The sequence below is a fragment of the Papilio xuthus genome, unplaced genomic scaffold, assembly GCF_000836235.2.
Source record: "Papilio xuthus unplaced genomic scaffold, Pxut_1.1 DF827570.1, whole genome shotgun sequence".
NCBI lineage: Eukaryota > Metazoa > Arthropoda > Insecta > Lepidoptera > Papilionidae > Papilio > Papilio xuthus.
The window spans coordinates 1,589,092-1,611,500 of NW_013531079.1; the positions used below are offsets into that span (position 1 = coordinate 1,589,092).

At 31.9% G+C, this 22,409-nt stretch overlaps 1 protein-coding gene across 1 annotated transcript in view; it reads right to left on the reverse strand.

The window, feature by feature from the left end:
• The window catches only part of Poxn (paired box pox-neuro), a 42,731-nt gene extending 25,840 nt beyond the window's left edge, over positions 1-16,891 (reverse strand). Inside the window, exons 1-2 of the mRNA XM_013313484.1 lie at positions 16,717-16,891; positions 803-828 (exon numbers count right to left, since the gene is read on the reverse strand). Of these exons, the coding sequence (XP_013168938.1) occupies positions 803-815 (13 nt within the window). The 5' untranslated portion in view covers positions 816-828; positions 16,717-16,891. The remainder of the gene's footprint in view (positions 1-802; positions 829-16,716) is intronic.
• Between the last annotated feature and the right edge of the window lie 5,518 nt (positions 16,892-22,409).

Here is a 22,409-nt window from a genome sequence, read left to right on the forward strand (position 1 = left end):
GGAATATTGGCCTCAGAAACCCATGTTTAGCAATTATATTATTAGAATGACAGTATGTTTGTAAAATCATAAAATTGCGAAAGCTTTACATACAGTTGTATTTATAAGGTAAAATTAGTATGGATAATCCAACGGGATAGTCAAAAATTATTTTAAAGGAAACCGAGATTTGAAATGATTCTCGATCGGTTAGTCTAATGTAAGTTAAAGCATGTATAATGAATTAGAAAAGTGGTCGCTTATGCCCGGGTGGGCTGCTTTTCGATACGGATCCGATATTATCTTAATACGAGATTCAACTGCCGATTGCCTTAATTACCGTTAATGGTCCGGGGGCAGTGGTCAGGGTTCTTTGAAACGCTTATGATTCAAACGTGAGGATTCTTTTTAAAAACATTATCAATTCGAAGTTTGTCGGCGTGAGCTTTATATGTGAGATGTTTTGTTTAATTAAGATTTGAGCTTGTAGTTTTTTTTAACAGTGGAATTGTAGCATTTAGTTTCGGCTGGCAAATGTAAATTTTCATTGCTGTGCAATAGTTTTTAATGATTTACAATTAATTGTAAAGATAATCGAATAACGAGTTATTTTGGTATTTAAATTTAATATTACTTTAGGCTGTGGACTGCGCAAATGTACAATTATATTTTTTTGACTACTATGGTACATAAAGTGGAATTAATTAAATATGATAAAATAATTCGACACCAAGGTGCAATTGTTAAGTTGTATCTCTTGGTATGATTAACTTGGACAGAAATGTTATAATATTTTTACAATGATTACAAGAATGTTTCTTACCCGTGTGCGGCATCGCTGTTATGAATCTGAAAAAAGAGGAAATGATAATTAATACTTATATTTAAACAATCCTTGAAGAGCAAACTTAAATGACCTTATTTATTAACTTTGAAAAAAGTTTCTTTTTCTCTCATAAAATATGCCAATCTGGTGGCGCGATCTTACCCCGAGACCGAAATTATTAAAACGCGTGACATCTTTATCGGTCATTTTGTTAGTTTCCCGCCAACGCCGCGACCGCCACGGCACCTAACGTGCGTAATGTTAAACCTTCATAGTGATGTTAATTATTGTAAGTATTAATAAGCAAAGAAAATAATATCTAATAAGGACATAACGTAGCACATTTGGCAGATAAATTAAGAAAAACTATTAGCATGTTAGAAATAGAGAAGAATGACTTGTGAATCTTTAGTTCGTTCATTCACTCGCTTCCTCATCCATACTTTCCCTCATTAAATACTTACTGCATTATGCTACTAACTTTACTATTGTTTTAATTAAAGTTTTTAGAAATATCTTTATCAGTGAAACATAAAACATCATTTGATTGCTGATCTGTTATACTAGGTACTGTTCGTAGATGAATCACAAACAAAAACCTAGGAACAAAATGAATTACGTTTAACTATTTTATTTTTTGACAGTCATAGGATTTCTTTTGTACTAATACTATATGCGTGGGTCTCGTGTATTGTCTCCTTTAATTATTAACACCCTCAGTGTCAAACCCTAAGTGACCGTATGTTTTTTTGTTATTGTTGGGATGTGTTTACATAAAAAAATGTGTATACTTTTGATTACAAGTGTTCTAGACACTGTGAGACAAAAATATACACATGTCGCCTAAAGTGTTAAGCAATCCCTCAGTTTACATTTCTCACAGTAAACTTAACCCAAAAATTGTTTCAATTACTTCATTTCCCATCACTAACTTTAACTGTAACATTACGGGGGCACACGGTTATTATTAAACCGGCAATAACGCACCGATAAAATCCTTAAATAATAATTTATTCAAATTAAAAATACTTATCGGTAGTGATGCGGTAGTAAGTCAGGAATTAAGTGAGCCGGTGCGTGCGCGGCGGTAAGCGAGCTAATCAGAGTCCTCGATCACCGTGAAAACCGAAAAAAATTATGAATAAATCAAAGCGCGGGCGTAACACGCGAATGTTAAGTTAAAAAGCGCGGGACACAAAACTTACTGTGAGTTTCTGAGACTAAAATCCCCAATTGAAATATATTGTTATCGCTGTTTTGTCAAACATACTGACAGTGATGATGATATGTTTTATACAGAGATTTTGATCTGAGAAACTCACGGTTACTGATTCGAGCATTAGTAATACAATCTAGATTACATTGTGATTTTTAAACGCTATCAATTCTGGTTTGTTTTTGCTCCCATTGACGCATAATAAATTTCAAAAGTTGCCCATTTTGTTATTTATTTCATTGTTTTTGTAAACTATTTATAAACGTTTACAAGAATGATTAATATTTAAAAAAAAATTATAACAGTAAATTTATAAATGAGTTTAAATTTTGCATTTAAAAAAAAAAAGAAATCATTTTTTAATTCCTAATTAAATTTCCAAGCATTTTTGCGTGTATTTGCAATACAAAGTACAAATAACATTCAAACAAAACAAATTATACAACTATGGTGAACAAAAAACCTACATTAACATACTATTTTTTTTCTTTTTCTAAAAGTTAATTCTTTTGTTATGGCCAGGCATTAGTTGGCGTGTCAAAAGACCCACGCCCCAGTGTAACACCACGTTTTGTCATCTAATATTATGCTAATAAGTTACCGCAATATTTTCGATACGGTAAGCTTTTATGTGGCAATTGGACTGTGAAATAAAGGAGGTACATTTAACCCTCTAACTATAGTATTTATTTATAATGAGGTCATGTTTTCTTTGTTATAAACATTAAGATTACTGATTTTACTAAGTACGGTAACAAGAATCAAACTACAATGCAATTTGTTACCACTAGATAACAAGTCTTGACACACTCTTATGTGAAACGGTATATGGTTGCTATCGACTTCGGAGCTACTGACAATTATGATGATTGACATAAAAAAAAATATCTTTATCTATAAAACAAACTAAAGAAATAATTCTGGCCACTAACCCTTTTAAATAAAGTAATATAAATTATCACTTAAAAAAATACGATTCCAAATTCAAACACGTACTAAATAAAGTCAAGGATGTCGTTGATAAAATCTAAGCGAGGGTAAGTTTTTGAATTTTCGCGTTTGAAAGTGGTTTGAAATGAGTTTCGCGTGATTGTAATAATTTGTGCGTATATCATTTTAAAACATTTTATGGGAGCTGTGTAGAGGCGTTTTGGTGCGTTCAAATTAACGAATATTATTAGTGTAACGCTTTGACTTTAAAGAGTCAGGACCTGTCAAGCGCACGCATTTCCCTCTGTCAAATAAGTACGAGTAAGTTTCAAAGTTGCCTGCTTGTGTGCTCATTTTGTGTGTGTTTTATAATAGTCATTATGCATTTATAAAGACGTTTTAATATTACGTAAGAGTGAGCAAAATGTGCACATGTAGCGTTTATTCCGTACAATGGTGGCATTTTGCCTAGTCCGTTTCTCTATAATCTCAGTTGTAACGTTAACTAACCATTCAAGGTCTACGGTGCCATGTCAGGGTCGTGACACCGTATAATTTGAACGATATACTTTTATTTAACGTGTTAGGGTTAAAACTACAATTCCGTTGCTTTGGTTTTTTAATGTTAATTAAAATTTTGTTGTGACAAATATTTTGTGGTCAAGTGTTATTTATTTCAATGTGATAATTTTACTTTGTGTTTAGAAATATTTTAGAAAGGATGCGAAATGTGATAACATAAATGCTTGCAAGAGCTACAAGCGATGACAGCAGACATTGACGATCTCTTGTGTTGGAGCCCAAAGGTAACCTTACAAACCGGTAACCGTACAAAACGACTTACCAAAGTTTCATGTCAAAAATATGTCCGACTTTTGTTAATAATGTTAGTGTTATATAGTGATTTATAGAATCACTTAAAGGAGATTATAGTATCGTGCAAAAGCGCAAATATTTTATTTAGTCGGCGGCATGCGTGAAATTTATCAAGCCCGCCTTGCTACGCACGCGACCAAAACGTGTTCAAATATTGCTAACCACTGGATGGCAGAACAAAAAAACACAAACTTACCTTCTGTAAATCTATGCTCGCCTAGTACCAATGGAAAGTATCAATAGTTTTTTTTTTAGATTTACAGAAGAAGTTTTTTTCGAATGTATTGATTTAATTGTTTCGGTGTGTTTTCACTAGAAGTAGACGATATTGTCAACCCTCTCAGTCTCTATGAATAAAATATGTGTAAATATAAGATAAGAATATGTGCTTCGTAAGTTAAATGTTTGCTTAATTGTTGTGTAAATTATTTCGTATGCAAATATAATTTATTTCTGAGAAATATTCATTTGCTTGAAGAAGCTGAGATATCTTAAGCCGAATACGACAGAGTTAAATTATACGCTTGCCTTTAAAAGATAACCAAATAAAGTATGCAATTAACTGTTAGGGTTCAGTTTGATGTTATAAGACAATAATATTAAATTTAAAATAACAAAGTTCCAATATTAGTATGACTAAACGAAAATTCTCACTAATATTATAATTGAAACGGCTCAACGTCTGAAAATTGGCAAAGATGTTGAACATAGTCTGGAAGAACACGTAGGCTACATCATTCGTTTTTTTAATTCCGCGCAGACGGAATCGCGGGAGACAGCTAGTATAGCATAAATACCTCAATTTTTTAGATGCTTATCCGTTGGATATAGCTGATGAACCATCACCAAATAAAATATTTCCAAAGTGGTATATGGTTTGGCATAAAATTCAATTATATTTTTTCTTTATTAATTTTAAGTATATACCATCCATAAACACGAAAATATTTCTCAAATTGCTTGTAATAACATTTCCAAATCACGTATTGACATGTTGTAAATGACATAAGAAATATCTTAAAACTTGGTAACAATTCCAATAACTGGAAACGAGTGAATTCTTACGTACCGCATTTTCCAGCCGCGGAACCCGTATAAAAAATGCACAGTTCGATTCCTGTAGCGATTGTTGACAAAAGAACAAAGTAGTTGAATTGATTAGCATAAGCGACGCCTTAGGGACCCCCCACAGGTCAACTCTCAATTAAGCCACTTGTCTTTTCGCGCTAGCTCCGTGGGCGAGCGAGTTATCGCGATTGCTTGCCTAACTTTATTTTCTGCTGAATTTTATACTAGACGCTTTAAGGTGTTCGGTTTAATTTTTACCTTTTGGTGTTCCAACTTTATAACTTAAGGATACTAACAGTCTTAATATCTTCATTTTATTCTTTCGTGTTGATTTTTATGTAAGAGAAAAGTAATCAAATTGAGTCAAAAACGAGATTTTTTTGTCTTTTTACTACAAAAAAGAGTTTTTTCAGTGCTGGCTGTCAGATCGATATTGTGTTTGGTTTGTCAATTTTGTTTATAATAGATTAAAAAAAGTGTTATTAACGACAAAGTATCAAATGTTATTAAACTTTAGTGGATAAATAAAATGGATTTCAGAGATTATAAACTGATTTAGATATAAAATAATTACAATATGTTAGTTATTTAGTTACAAATACGTATAAACTAGGATAAATATTTAAGCATTTATTTTTTTAATATCATGGCTATCAACATTTGGTCAAAATAACCAGTTTCATTATACGTAAGTTTAAGTTTCGATATCGCGGAAAAACATATTAATTGCGTGTCGCATTACGACCTCCTTTGATCAATAGCGTAGGCGGTAACACTGACCATGGTGCCCGTGTTAGACCCATAAAAAAACAGTATACCAGGATCGAAATTCAGTAAAAAAATAAATTTAAAAATGAATTGATAAAATCCTCCTTTTTGAAGTTTAAAAATAACATTTGTGAATCTTTTACGATCCGATGGGATTAGATAATGGTGAGATTAAACTGTTTTATTATATTTATAAAAGATATCTTTTATCTCTGTTTTTCCATAAAGAATGAAAAGAGATGAAAATATGTAACATGTAAGATCTCGTTGGTCATCATACTGGTTACTAATTATAAACAAACTTTGTAGTCTTCGTTACCTCGATTTTTATATGTATTCTTACAGCTAATTTATTTTATTTATGCAAATTTAGTAAACAAGTTACTGATAAAAATATAATAAATATTTTCATTAAGAAGGCGGATCTTTAGGGTTGGAGAGAGAACGGAACCGCCCATTAGACCGACACCTAACGCAGATAACTTATCATCTTAATCAACAAATTATTCTCTTCTAATTTTAAATAAATATTTAAAAGAAACTATAACATAATAATGTAATATAAAAGCCTTGAATAACATAAAAAAGCTCATTGTACGTTTCCAAATAAACAAAGTTTTTTCTAATCCGTTGTAGAAATGCAGTCTTAAATTCGTATTTTGTGTCTCTAACGGTACACAGAGATATTGTGTTATTTTCTATTATGTTAAAATTGTTCAAGTAAAACCGTATGATATTCATAGTATTTTATATGGCAATGAGGTGTGTTAACAGTGCTATCTTAGCGCGTATCTCAGGATTAATTAATAAGATGTGGGCTGCGTCGCGGCTGTAACAAGAGCGCCATTCGAACACATTAACGGATAAATATATCTTCATTATCCACGTACTGGTTCGCGGCGAGAAGCTCGGTCGCATGTCACACCGAAGCGTAATCAATGTTACGCGTAAATATTGAATGAAGTTACTATACTCTCTTCGATATGATAATAATTTATGAAATCTTTAATAGTTATAAATAACTACAAAATTTATATTAAAAATTACTCACATTTTGATTCTGTCGAGTATTTATTTAGCACTATATAGAATTTAAAAATGTATTTTAAACACTTTATTTTCTGCCGATACTAATTTAAATAAGGATATTGAATTATCCAAATAATAAAACAATAAAAATAAACTTAATCGATTAAACTCAAATCAGATAAGTTAATTGCATCGAAATTACACGACAACGCCACAGGCGGTGTGTAATCTGGTTACGCGACGGTGTGATAGAGGGCCGGCGCGGCGAGTGTTCGCTCGCGGTAGATAGAGATAGCGACACGGACGGGCTCGCATTTGCATTTATATGCCCACACAGCGAGAGACCACCCTTAACAGTCCTACATATTTTGTGACTTATTAACTTATATACGTATAAGGTTGGAAATCCACAAAATATTACCAATTCAATCCTTAGTCTGAGTTTCTAAAGTTCCATTGAAGTGTTAATTTAACTCACAATTGTATTGGTCAAAGTACCTTAATGTCATAACCTAAAAGACATTCGCAATTGAACATAAGCCTTTGGGAAAATTCATAATAGTACTTCAATGCCAGTAAACCTCTTTCAAGTCGATATATATTTGAAAACAGTAAGTTTTGGACATCGTCGGTTACTTTTTCTTGCCACAGATTAAATAATTTATGATTCGTTCTTGTATTTTATGAGTTGAGTAACGTTCGTGCAAGGTTTATTTTACCACAGAATCAATAAACCATAGCACGTTTATCCGATAAATTATTCAAGATTAAAACCAAATATTAATTCAATGGATAGATGGATGTTTGTTTCAAGGTACGAGTACATACCTCCAGAACGGCTGAACGGATCGCGTTGAAATTTGGCATACAAATAGAACATAGTCTAGAAGAACAAATAGGCTACTAATTATGTTTTATTTTAAATAACGCGTGGACGGAGTCGCGGGCGGCAGCTAGTCAGATAAATTTATTATTAATTTCGTTTTTAAGCACGGTTAAAGCATTCCCGCTAAAAGTAACTCATTAGTAAATCGGACGTCAGGAAAAATGGCATTACAGTGTAGAATTTGCATTTCCGTGTCGCATGAAACTTGCAGATAAAGCGTGTAAGCTCGAAATATTTTAATGAGACCAACAAAATTTACATGTTTATGTTTTAACGAGTTTTTCTAAAGCAAACACTAAAGCACAGTCTTGGGGTTAAGTGGGACTTGTGGCGAAATTAGTTTTATTTTTCTTTGACTTCATACAAGTTGTATTTGTTGGAAAATGGTTATTATTTAATACTTCTTTCGAGATAAATAAATGTTAAGTTTTTATAACAAAGGCTGGAAATGCTTGTACAGACAGTTCTGGTTTTTCGGATGTCCATTTGCGTCAATGATCACTTTGGTGTTCTTACCGCTTATTTGCCCCTTTCTTATAAAAATAGCGCAATAATTTAGTTAATCTATTTATTTAATTAGTATTATGAAGAAAATCCGAAAATGAGTCAGTGTATTGACTCAACACTACCCTTTTCTAACACTGGATTTTGTAACGAAAGCACGTCATTCGCGCCAAAGGATTCTAATTAATAATGTCTAAAACTAACAATATGAACACCCTTTTCCGACTCCAAAAACCCCTGGTTTAATGAAACACTTTTAAAAACTTCGCTTCAATAAATTTAAACCGGATATTGTGAAAGCGTAACTATTTTAAACATTTCCAAATGAAAATACAATCACAGAACATCGTATTAAATCTAAATGCCAAACACTGTTCGAAGACGCGTCCCTAATTTACGACCATGTAATTGTATGGCAGGCTTCGATGATCACGTGACTTCTGTCCCTCCGAAGCGCCTCATTACCAATTTCCCCAACGAGAATCGTTCCCATACCATATCAATTCATGAACGCCTCCGGGTTACCATCACTGCAGTACAATTTCAAACTCTATCACAATGAAATAAGGATTAATATTGCTTAATCGATAAAGATTTGTCTCGAACGATGCTGTAAGTGCATTAGTATTGGTAACAATGAGGGAAGCTTTATTTTTTGACTTAAGCGATTACTTCAAATTGGTAATTGACGTCTCTCATTTTATGCATCTCTTGCACATGTCGTGCCTAAAATGACGTTTAAATTGTCTGGAATTCTTTGGTCAAAATATAAAAGATTTTATTATAATATGGTCTAAAATTACATTACGCATTATTAAAAACTAGCTATAGCCAACGAATCTGTCCGGGAGGAATACAATAACCGTATTTGTACACTACGTGTTCTTCCATATTATGTTCTATTTCTATGCCAAATTACACCGAGATCCATTGAGCCGTTCTGCATCTAACAAACATCTATCCATGCATACATCTATACATGAACAAGACGATATTATCAAATGAAAATATTTTAAACATCTGAAAGTTGGCTACACTGTAGTGGTAAAACTGTCTTTCACAAATCTTATCCAATCTTAACAACTACTTCTATTTTTAAATATATTTCATCGTTACAATTATTGGCACATCGAAACTTAAGGTCTTATGATATAGTATGCGCTTATGTTTAAAAAACTTGGCCGGAAGATGGCGCCGTCGTTGTTGAGGAGTATCCCGAAAGATTCAAGCGGCAAGCTTATGGGCGAACGATTAGCGATTACTTCGCTTTTTCGGCGGGCAGTTTTTTAAGAGAACTTTCATGCTCATTCCGTGAGATGAATTCAGTAACAAGTTCATGAATAATGATGACCAATTTTATTATTCTCATCACGTAACGCGATATAAAGTTTTAAAACGACATTTAATGCATTTAATGCTAATACAACGCATCTTAACACGTGCCTACTAGTCATGGGTAACTCAATGATGACCTGCAGATCAGCTCACGAGTCACATATTTCTCACGTTCTTATGTTCCTCCTGGTTTCTTGTGTGAAGCAGATCAGTGAACCGACTCCCAACTCAATTTGTACAGTCAGCGTCATATAGATCGTCACAGACAAGATATGCAAATATATCGGTACATCAAAAGTAATCAATTATATCGGTACAACAAAAGTCCTCAAAATAATAGATACATTCACCCTGCTCAAAAACATCGGTACATACACAGCGTCAAATATATGAGTACATGCAAGATGCTCATAAATATCGTAGCATCCACAGCGTCATAAGTAACGAAGCAGTCAAGGTGCTCAAAAATATCGGTACATTTGACAAAATTGAACTCTATCTCTATATACTTGTGATACAATTTGGAATAAACTACTTCTGTTACATTCATTTGACACTTCGTATTAACATTATAGGTTGTCCGGAAAGTTCGTTCTGATTTTCGATATAAAGCTTACAATAGACTGTAGCTGAAGTGGATTCATTTTCGGATTTCCACCATTATCAAACGTCACAAAAATTTCTATATTGTGAATAATTTCATTTCAATGGTTGAGATAAAAACTAATTTTTAAAATTTTATCCAATAATAAAAGACGTTTTAGGTATAGAGTCGTACCAATATAATTTAAAACCATTTCCAAAAATTTAAGAGGACAGGGTTTCAATTTTCCTTATAAAGCGGCACGAACTTACTGGGCAACCCAATATTTTTCTTCTCCTGTCATAACGCTTAAATATATTATAAAATTTTGTCACGCCGAATATGACAGATACGTAATAACTAATATCAAATTTTGCCTTGTCACAATATATACTAGTTTGGCGCAGTATTCTAGTATGTTTGCCGTAATATGTAAGTTTACCGGTTCGAATCTCAGGCTACTTTTTTTTCATTTTATCAATCACGTGGTTATTTTTTCATAACCAGTAAAAATTTGGTAATGTAAAATTTTGCTCGACAATTTTTTTTATAATTTTCGCTGTCGGGTAGAAAGAAATTTAAATAAAGTTAACAACAATTAAGTCAGACCATCGTGGTTGAAGTGAGTGGGCGGAGCGTGGATTGTCTTTGCGGGTTTTAAGAATGGTACGCGCGGAAACTATACGTACAAGTGTTATCTACATATGTGTGCGCGCCCACGCACACTGGAATGTTTATTGCAATCGACCAACAATTTGATGTAGTTTGGATATTGACATTCAGATTTTTTTTCTTTGTTTCTTAAATATAATCAGTATCAGTAAAAGGTAAAAGTAAAAGTGTTATTTTTACCGGTACAAGTTTAACAAACATGAGTAATAAACAAATTACATGTCAATAGCATCACTTTATCTCCTTCATTTTTGTTTGAAATAGAAAAGTACTTTAGCGTTCAAACTCATTAGTCCAAGGCAATATCAAAAAGTACCTAATAACTACGGCGATAGAGTTTAATTACATGTGCTTCGATATTAAAATTAAAAAGTTTAAATATCAAAAAAAAATAGTTGCTTGGGATTTGAACCGCCGAACTTACGTACCAACGGCGGCGAACGGTAAGGCCACGAGACCAAACTAGCATATATGATGACAAACTTAAATTTGATGTTGGTTTTATCTACGTAATATCTGTCATCCGCGTCGAACACTTTTAGTAAATTTTGAAAAATGGTTTGATGCAAAGTTTCAAATGAATGTAACAGAAGTAGTTTATTCCAAATTGTATCACAAGTATATAGAGATAGAGTTCAATTTTGTCAAATGTACCGATATTTTTGAGCACCTTGACTGCTTCGTTACTTATGACGCTGTGGATGCTACGATATTTATGAGCATCTTGCATGTACTCATATATTTGACGCTGTGTATGTACCGATGTTTTTGAGCAGGGTGAATGTATCTATTATTTTGAGGACTTTTGTTGTACCGATATAATTGATTACTTTTGATGTACCTATATATTTGCATATCTTGTCTGTGACGATCTATATGACGCTGACTGTACCTGTGAGTTGCGAGTCGTGAGCTGCGACTCACCGCGCAGTATATGTGCGCGCGGTTTGTTTCAACAAGTCGCGAATCGTCGGATCTTTATGTTCTGTCTCTCTCTAACAAATAGTATCAAAGTCACATAGTTATTATACATAGAGTTGATTAGTGAGCTGACAAAATCGTTGAGCTACAGCTCAAGTCAATGGGATTTAAATTTTATAGGATCAGAGTTGACTTACACACCCCTAACGCGTACTTTGTAGTCGATACAATGTTTGAAGCAAATGTAATGGGTTATAGGAAAACAAACAAGCTTGTTTATTGATAAATTTAAATAAATTATTCTGAATTTTAGCTTTTTAATTAAATTAACTTGATTCCATTGTTTTATTATGCAATATTCATGCAATTAACGGAGTCTGGTTTTTTTTGTTTTAAAAAGCCATTATTTAATTTTGATTCGATTACAACTTGAACTATGTGTAACGGTGAATATATCTTTTTTCCAAAGAGAATGAAAGGGAAGGAAATATTGTTGTTATACATGTTGTAACTGCAGTGAAAACACATCGTAAAGAAATATACGACTGGTATCATTAATGTTAACTAATCTTACTAATATTATAAATGCAAATGTTTAGATGGATGGATGTTTGTTTGAAGGTATCTCCAGAACGGCTAAACGGATATTGATGAAATTTGGCATGTAAAGGCAGTCTGTAAGAACACATAGGTTGCTTATAAAGTTTTTTTTTAATTCCGCGCGGATGGATTCTTCAGCGACAATTACATCATAAACGATCTATGGAGTCATTCTTTACTTGTATGTTTTTTCTTAAATTCATAGAGGGCGTTGATCGAAAGGAACGTAACAAATGCAAAATTAAACATGTCTTATAAAATACCGGAAAATATAATAACATTTATTACGTAACATTTTGCGTTACTTTTTTGTAACATCAGCTGCCAGCACTTTTTACCATGTCATTAATTCTCAGTATTTTCCGTCACCCCACAGCTCATCAGAGTAAGTAGCCACTTTTAGCACCTCTTCAGTCAAATTAGCGACTTGACATGGTACCGAAGACCAGCTGATGCCTCAAGCATCACAAACATAAAAATACACACGTCAAAACCTATAACAACTCTTAACCCATTCGCATAAGACTTAAAACAATAAAGCAATTTTAAAATTACACAGCAAAATTATGTTTGTCATGTTTCACGACAATTTTCGGTATTTTACATCTCTTTCACACTTTAAGTTATTTAATAAGTGGGAAGGGGATGGTGGGTACTTATGGTGGTGATAACGGACCAATTACTGATCCGAATTACATATTGGTGCAGTGTGAAGGTGAGATAATTGGGTGTAAAAGTGTAGCCATATTATAGTCGGCAGCACGCGATTGCTGTAATGTATACATCGACTTCACACCAATGCCCGCCATTATCTCACCTTACACTGTTTAATTATTTCCCCAAAAGCGAAATCAATGTTTCTCGGAGAGTAATTTGATCGACTTATTTTGTTGTTTTTTTCTTAAAATCTTACGCGTTCAGTAATTTGCATGGTAAGTGTCTTTGTATGTCAAATTACGTAATATTTGAGTGTACGAAAATAAGGTTATCTTAATAATATTATAAATGCGAATGTTTGGATGTGTGCTAGAAGGTACCTCCAGTACGGCTGCATAGATGTCACAGAGATGTATCATAGATGTAGAACATAATCTAGAAGAACACATATGTTACTAATTAAGTTCATTTAAATTACGCGGACGGAGTCGCGGGTGACAGCTAGTTAATAAATAAGGGCGAAATCATTGAAATGTTTTCGTAAGAAGTTTTAAAGCTATAATGATAATTGTTTTTTTAATTAAATTTTATTGCCAATTTTAAACAAGAAGGTCGTAGCCCTAACAAATAACTACATTTTAATGCAGTAAAAAATCTTATTACACAAATAAAACAGAACTTTTCCTTCTTTCATCATTCTTTTTAAAGCCAATCGTTACAAAAATACATAAATAATTTCACATCATCGTTTGATCTATGCCGATTCTGTATTAGATTGCACATATAATCTGTTACATCAAAACAATTATAAATCGATTTTATATATAATTGCCGAATATTACAAGAATTCAATTTAAAAACTTAATTTAAAAATAGTTAAAGTGTTTGTTAGGTAACTAAACTGTATGCAAGAAATTACTACAGACTTATAATTACTGTTACAATATTCATTTTATTTTCTATCTATATATATAAATAAAATAAGAGTGTCTGTATGTAGTATCGATAAAAAGAAATATATCACGAACAAGATAAATTTGCGATTTCTTTGGCAATAGTCGACAATTTGGCGTTTGTAACCTCTGAAAAAGGCTGCACCGATGTGGACATAGCTTTTACTAGTAGATAGCTGATTGCTTGTGTTTAAATATAAATGTATCAACAGTGAAAACCTACAGCTACATATATTACACTGGGAAATAACTGGTTGAAAATTTAAAAAAAAACCCGACGGACAGTAGCATTATACTGTTGGAGTCAATGGAATGACACTTGACTCCTCAAATCAGTTCAAACATTTAGTCTACATATAATTAAATTGAAAAACATATAAACCCACATATAAAAGATATATACGAAAATAAAAATTATGCTATCGAGATATCATTCGATTTTTACGAATGATTTTGGTGTGAAAATCGATATCATTTTGCTAGCAGGTAACAATGAATTGGAAGTAACATCATATATTAAACCATTAGCTTAATTATCCTATGTGTTCTTCCAGACTATGTTCTGCATATACACAAAATATCGGCTAGATCCATGCTGCCGTACTGGAAATATATTTTAACAAACATTCGCATTTATAATATTAGTAAGAAGTAAGATTATCAAAGCAAAATATTATGTTAAACGTTTAGTTGTTAAGTTTTTAACTACATATTAATTATGTAATTACTTATTTAAATTAAGTGAACAAAACGTTGCTCATTATTTCTATGTATCTAACATCAAATGTTCATTATATATTCATATTTTGATGGCCTCGTGTACGTAATTTACAACAATATTAAAACAAAAATATTTAACAAGTTTGATGTAATTTATAACATGTATTTTTTTTATTACATTTAAACTTATTATGTTTTGTGTTAAATATATAAGATGTTTATAAAAATTATAGGTGTTATTATAATAAAAAATAAAATTATGAGCAATTAAATTATCGCGGAATTTTTAAATTTTTATTTACATTTATGTCATGAACAATTATTGTAATGAATATTTACACGGCGGGTAAATATTTAAAGATTATACATATTAAATATTACTTACTTAGATTTAACTTAAGTGAAAGTATAATTGAACATAAGTAAATTAATATAAGTAAAGAGATGCTTTATGATAATTATAATGAGATATACATTGTTGGAATTAAGTACTATGCAATAGATTTTATATAAAAATCTTTGTTTGTTTGTCCCCTTAAGTTTTTATAAACCATGTCCCTAAACTACTCGTAATTTAAGTCTTGCTTATAATATGATATTTCATATTTTTTAAAATATTTTAACTTGATGATATTATTTTGTCTCTGTTCAATTAGTAACGGGAGAAAACAATTATGTAATTTTAATTTTTAAACGTTAAATTTTTATCATGTCAATGTCTTTACTTCTAGACAACTTTCTATATATAAACCAATTTTTACCCAGATATATTCAGTCAATCTGTACATATACCTTCTAACAAACATCCATCCTTGTGAACTTTCGCATTTATACCCGTAAGTAAGATTATGTAAAGATGTTATATATAATCTAATTGTTTTATGAAAAATTAACAAAAATAATATGTTATTAAATGTCACGTTTAATATGTACGAAGGTGTAACAATACTTTTAAAGGCATAGGATAGGGGTGGATTATAATAATATTACCCGCATTATAATAATATAACACCTTTTTGGAGATAAATATACTTCTTTATAATAATTATGAGTTATTTTAAACACCCATGATGTGTTAAGAATATAAAGAAATATTCTAAAAGAAATTTTAAACTTTTTATACGTAACTTTATGTAACTATTTATGTAACACAAAGAAAATATGCATTAAAAGAAACATTACAGTTAATTCAATTAATGAGAGTTAAAAACGTTATTCGTCTTTTTAATACCGAATATACCTTAATAGTATAGCCGTGGGTACACAATTGAAGCATTTTGTTACTATTATATTTAAAAAGGACAAGAAGATTTGCCTATACATATTTTTGTTTTTCTCAAAACATGTACTGTTTACTGCTTAATAAGTGAGTACCGTCGGGGTTCAATAAAAGCTTTTAAAAACAAAAAAAAACTTTTAGATAAACATTATGGTGGATACAGGTTAATAAAGATTTGCCGCGTTGATGTCTTTTATTCCTGTATATTTTTGTTGGAGACATTTAGAAGAACTTCTTGTCTTTCTTTTATATCGACTTGTTTACGATACATGATATTTTTAACTTGAATGTTATAAAACGGGTCTCACCTGTTTCATTGAACAATCTTAATTAATATTAAATTAATTAAAAAAAAATAATTATTAAAAAAAATCCTATTACATGTAATTTTGATTTTAATTAGAAAAATATTTATTTATAAGTAGAAACTTCATGTGGAGGGATAATTTATTTTTAAGTAAGTATTATGTTTACATAACAGTAGCTTATCTCAAAATTATTAGGTTTATAAAATTTAAAATTTCTTATTGGAAAGCACTACGAGCAACCTACTATTTAATTATCTTATAATTACTTTTACGTTCATTAAGGAGCCAAAGACTCATAAGCATTTAAAAACAATAATTTACTATAGTGCAAAAGTTACACTCCGAAATGTTCTAAATAAATTTTACTAGAAGATATAACTATATAAAAGCCGGAATTTGCGGAAAGATGAAACAAATCTACACGTAAAATGTTTGTAACGGGGTTAATTCGGATAATTAGCTTTGTTTTGATAAACCGTTGTTAAAAAAGAAAGTTTTTCTCGCTTTTATAAGTAATTTATTCTTATTATTTTCCGATTCTTATATGATTACTTAACGTTCACTTAAACAAACATATGTTTTCCAAAGCAATAGACAAAAACTTACCTCTTTACAATATCAGCAAAGAATACTGCAACTTGAAAAACAGTATCATAGGCATATAAAGTTCATTCTTACACACCAAAAAGTTTCTATTAAAAAAAACACTTCAAAAATCACTGGCAACTAACACGATAAATTAAAAAGTAGCGGGTATTCCGCTGGGCGTTGGAAAGCGCGAACGAACGTAAGCTCGTACCGAAGCGTGGCGAGCTTGTAACGCGCCGGTCACCGTGTCGTCGCCTCCCGGCCCCGCCTCTCAACGGTGGGGACGATACACCTCTTAGCTTCTTCACACTTCGCCTCTACCTACTAGAGTGACCACCCAACAAGAGCTACCACACCCCCTTTGTTACCACACAATTTACGACCGCGCAGGGTAATCCCTATTATAAACTTAGATCAAATTATAATGGTTATCATTGATAATTCATACTATCAACTTGTTAAGCTAATTTAGACTTTATTCTATTGTAATAAAGACTTGTTAAATGTATTAATAATTGTGTAAGTACTTTAGGAACATCTGGGCGGGAAGATAAGGTCGTGTAAATGAATACCGTAGGCAAGTACGTGCTATATAAACGGTTTCTATTCGTGCCTCGTAGTGTTTTAATGGATTAAATTATTGTAGTTTTGTGTAATTGAAAAATATGCGGATGGAGTTATAAAACGCTTTCGTTATTTCTTAACACTTTAGTAAGTGAAATTTTAACCGTTATTAAATAAATTTTTATCACATTGTTGATATAAATTTATAAAATATAGTTTTTTTAAGTAGATTAGGCTTTTATTAAGGTATGGCTTTTGGCCGCGACATCGTTCGCGTACATAGTATTATAAAAAAAACTAAATTATATTCCACATATGCAACGGCCACTTCGCTATTTCAGCGATTTCAGGTGGCCGCTCGCTCGTTTGCCACCTTGTGATATAAAAAAAAAAAATATGAGCCAAATTACATTGAGAATCATTATGCCGTTCTGGAGATATCTTCCAACAAATATCCATCCATTCATCTAAACTTTCTAGAGTATAAATTGTTTATAACTTAGAATTAAATTAGTTAAAATATTTAATTGTATTCATCTCCTAGAAACTATTATTTTGCTCATTTATTCTCTTATTTTATTGTAACGAATAGAAACATTTTCCGTAAATATTATCGCTTCTTTCCCTTTTTTGTACTAACAATTCAATGACCAAATAAAAATAATTCCTTTTTTAAAAAAAAAATCAAATTAGAATCCTAAGCTTCGTTACCAACCCTATTATAAAACAGGTTTTAATTCTAACATTAAGTTAATCAGCACATCTTTTAATAGGAAAGTTGTTTCGACGGTTGCTCCTTACACGTCCTATTTCACCGGTAACAAGTGAAGGCACTTCCGCTTTCTAATAATTAATGAGATTGTAGTACTTACGATAATACATGGGCCTCGTCAAGGAGGACCAGGAAGGCTTTTACCCTCTCACTCCAAAATCTAAAATTAAAAGAAAGAATTTCTGTACTTGCCCTCTCTCTCCCCGTTGATCGCAGGACAGCGCTGCTTTTGCGACAATGTCTCTATCTAATCAATCTTATAGTTTTTATTGCCGTTTTATCAACTGCTACACTTAAATTAAATGTCTACATTAGCAATCCCTTAGTAAAGATTACATTAAATGTAAAACATTATGTATAAAACCACAATAGTGATGTATCACCTTAATGCTACAAACAGCATAGCGTAAAATGAGCTCTAGTCAAAAGTCACGGCAATTACATAGCTATTTCTCGCATAGACCTGATTACCGTACAACCGGTACGTGTGATGTTATCAACAATGACATTATGATTTACATCGAACATCATTACTGACGAGACAATGGATTTAATACGGTTATTATAATGCTTAGTACACACTAGAGATGTACGAATTGTTTCTATATCATAAAAATAATGTTTGCACTAGATCAGTACACTTTTGAGATGCTCAGTTCTTTGGTACAGTCAGGTGCATAAATAAAGTTGCAAACAGCCCAGACATATAGGAACTCGTAAAGTAATCAAATATCTGACAGTCATATCTCCGACTCTGCGCAATAACAAGGGAACGTGGATTTCGGAAATAGATAAATTAATTCAAAGTGCTATAATTATAGTAACGTCGCGCTAATAGTATCTAAGCCTCTTAAGTATACAATAATATTGGAAAAAAGACGAAAATAAAACTATGTGAGAAGTACTACGCAATATACTTATGGTTATGGTATCATTTCTACCTTACCAAGAGATTTATAGCTAAAATAACTAATTATAGATCAATCTATGATCATAGATCAAGAGCGTCGTTAGCTCAGCGGTCAAGCACTTGACTTGCAATCTGCAGGTCCTGGGTTCGAATCCCGCCATGTACCAATGTGTTTTTCGATTTCCTATTTACATATGTACATTTATACGACGTTCTTACAGTGAAGGAATACATCGTGATGCAACCTGCATATATCTGAGAATAAATTCAAAGATATGTGTGAAGTCAACCAACCCGCACTTGGCCAGCGTAGTTGACTATGTCCTAATCACCCTTAACTTAGGGTAGGCTCTGAGCCCCTCGGTGGGGACGTATAGTGAGCTGATGATGATGATGAGATCAATCTGGAGGACAAGACTTGGTGAACCAACCCATAGAATGGAATAAGGTCTAGAAAACGATGAACCTGATTTAACTCTACTGCTACTTTTACCTTTATTTTTTGAGACTAAATCTCTGTATAAAATAAATTGTCATCCATGTCAGTCAGAAACCCACGGTTAATAAATACAAGACTTATATTAACTGAAAAAGATGTTTGCAACAACGTTCCTAAATTACTGGTCTCGGTGTCGTGTTCATATAAAATGTCAAAGCGTCCGTCCGTCCGTCCTGCGACTATCTCAGTCACAATCAGCGTTTGCACCCGAATGAGCACCCTCGAATTATAGGGGGACTGGCCGTTGTTGAGTCAACACGAAAACAACAGACTTGGGATACAAAGAAATGATAATTCTTGTTTAAATTTTAAATGAATTTATAATCTTTCTTAGTAGGACAAATTTGCCTATGGTCGTAGTTTGGTGGTTACATTTAGGTATAATACTTAAAATCTCAAAAGTCTTGATGAAATTTAGGTGCCTATTGATTGCAGTGTTTCACATATCGACATTAAATTAATAAAATACAAACATCTTTATCCCTCCGACTTAAGCTTAAAAAAAATAATACAAAAGTTTTGTGAACGCGCTAAATTTCATAAATGTAATTTTATTTCAATATTATAATTTAAACAATAATAAAAAATTTAAACATCAAACTTTTATTTCTCAAGTCGTCAGTTACATTGTGTGCGTAAAGCTTACAGCTATATTTTGAAAAAATGTCCCACGCATCTGCGCGCGTCCGTCTCGGCGCCACAATTACATCGGCAACACAACAAAATGTCACCATTTTAACCACTTTTATGTTTTTTGCAAGCTGTTCCATGTTTTATCAACTTCCGAAAACACAATCTTCTTTCATACCCCCATTTGTGATTAAAGATCGATGATATAATAACCACAAATCAAGTACAAAATATTAAGCAAAAGCTTTCTATCTTTCCTATTAGTTACGTGTGTAGCCCCTTTGAAATTATATAAGCTTAGAATCTACATCTACGCATATAGAATAACTAGCGGTCGCCAACGACTCTGACCACGTCAACTTAAAAAAAAATATATTGGTAGCCTATGTGTTCTTCTTCCAGACTATGTCCTACATCTATGTCAAATTTCAGCGGGATCCGTTCAACCGTTCTAGGGATACATTGAAACAAACATTCATCCATCCATCCATCCAAACATTCGCATTTTTAATATTAGTTAGATTATATTAATTTTGCAAACATTATATTAATATTGCAAATATTACAATAAATTAAATATGTTTATTATTAATAAAAAATCTCACTACGGCATTGATTTTTTTTTATCTTTTCTTAGTACTGTTTTGAAAGCTCAGTATCAAAAGTATCTTTTAAAATTAAAAATATATTTATAGTACTTATGTAAATGACAGATCAATAAGTAAAAAAAATAAAATGAATAAATGCTTAATCCATCGATCGAAAGAGAAAAGGATAGAGTATATACACTCATGTTTGTTAGACAGAGTCGGACTGTATTCCAAAGCTTCGTCTTTAAAGAGGGCGTGTCCAAATAGATAGCTTCTTGACATTTTCAATTCGCATCCCATTAGCTTTTTATTTGTCTGTTCAATGGAAGAAAAAAAAGTTCGATTGGTAATTGGAATCCAGGTTCCCTTTAGATAATTGAGTTATTATTACCACTCTCTGCGACAACCCAGGAGTATACTGATTTTTTAATCGTCTCGAATCGATATAATAAAGTAATTTGTGTTCCATTTTTGAATTGCAATTAGGTCACTTCGAATCGATTTGTTTAATTGAAATCGATTATTTATATTCAATTTACGTTATTCTTTTTTACACAATATTGTAATGCTAACAAGATTTTTTATGAAATTTAGTTATTGTTTTTTTTGTGACTGTATTGCCACCGTTTGCCTTGAACAGGCATTTACAGCTATGCGATGAATTGCGAGGTTTGCAAAGATATATGATTTATGAAAATATTTCAACGATTCATTTAAAAAGATCCAATAACTTTTAATGCAATTATTTAAAATGTTCTTTTAGAAAATAATCGATATAAAAATATAACTCTGGTTAGATTTTTTGTTACTTATTTCTTGCGACGCAGAAACTAGATACCATTTCTCGATGTTTTGTGACTTTCCATTGCCGAAACACTTGTACAAAACATATTGTTATCTCTATTTTACTCAAAGGGATAAAAGAGATGTTTTATCAGAACCTTGCGGCAAGAAAACTTCTAGATTGCATATTCCCTTTGAAAGACTAAACAAGTAAGACAGAAAAAGATCCGTTACTGTTATTAGGTAACCAAAAATCTTTGACATTTTTGTTTTTCAAACTATTATATCTAATGTTTATCACCCACATTAGATGTAACTATAGCGTTTTTTTGTTAAAACAAATAAAGTATCTTAATTTGACAATACTATGCAATTTATATTCAATTAGGGAACACCGGGTAGCGAAAGGTGGTCTACATTATTTTTTCTCTGTCACGGAGCACGTGGGTCTTTAAAAAAATGTCCCACGACATAGATAAAAAAAATATTTACGATTCTAACCGACGACCCCAATAGCGCAGCGAGATGAAACAGATATTTTAAATTGACAATTAAATTATTTTGTATAGCACTTTAATAGTTTTAGATGCTAGTTTTATTTCGGTTTTAATCGTAATAAAAGTTTTGTCAGAATTAAGAGTGTACTACAAAATTGATGTTTCCTAAACACACACTGGGGGCTCGGAGTCTACTCTAAGTTAGGGGTGACAAAGCCACAGTCAACCACGCTGGCCCAGTGCGTATTGACATCACACATATCTTTGAATTTCTTCACAAATATGTGCAGGTTGCATTATGATGTTTTCCTTCGTCGTAAAAACTTCAGATAAATGTACATATGTAAATCGAAAAACACGTTGGTACGTAGCGGGAAACCCTTCACTTTATTAATACTTTGTATCTTTAGTGTGTCAAAATTTAATAAAAATTTCGTCGATCGTTTAACGGCATGTTAATTGCTAA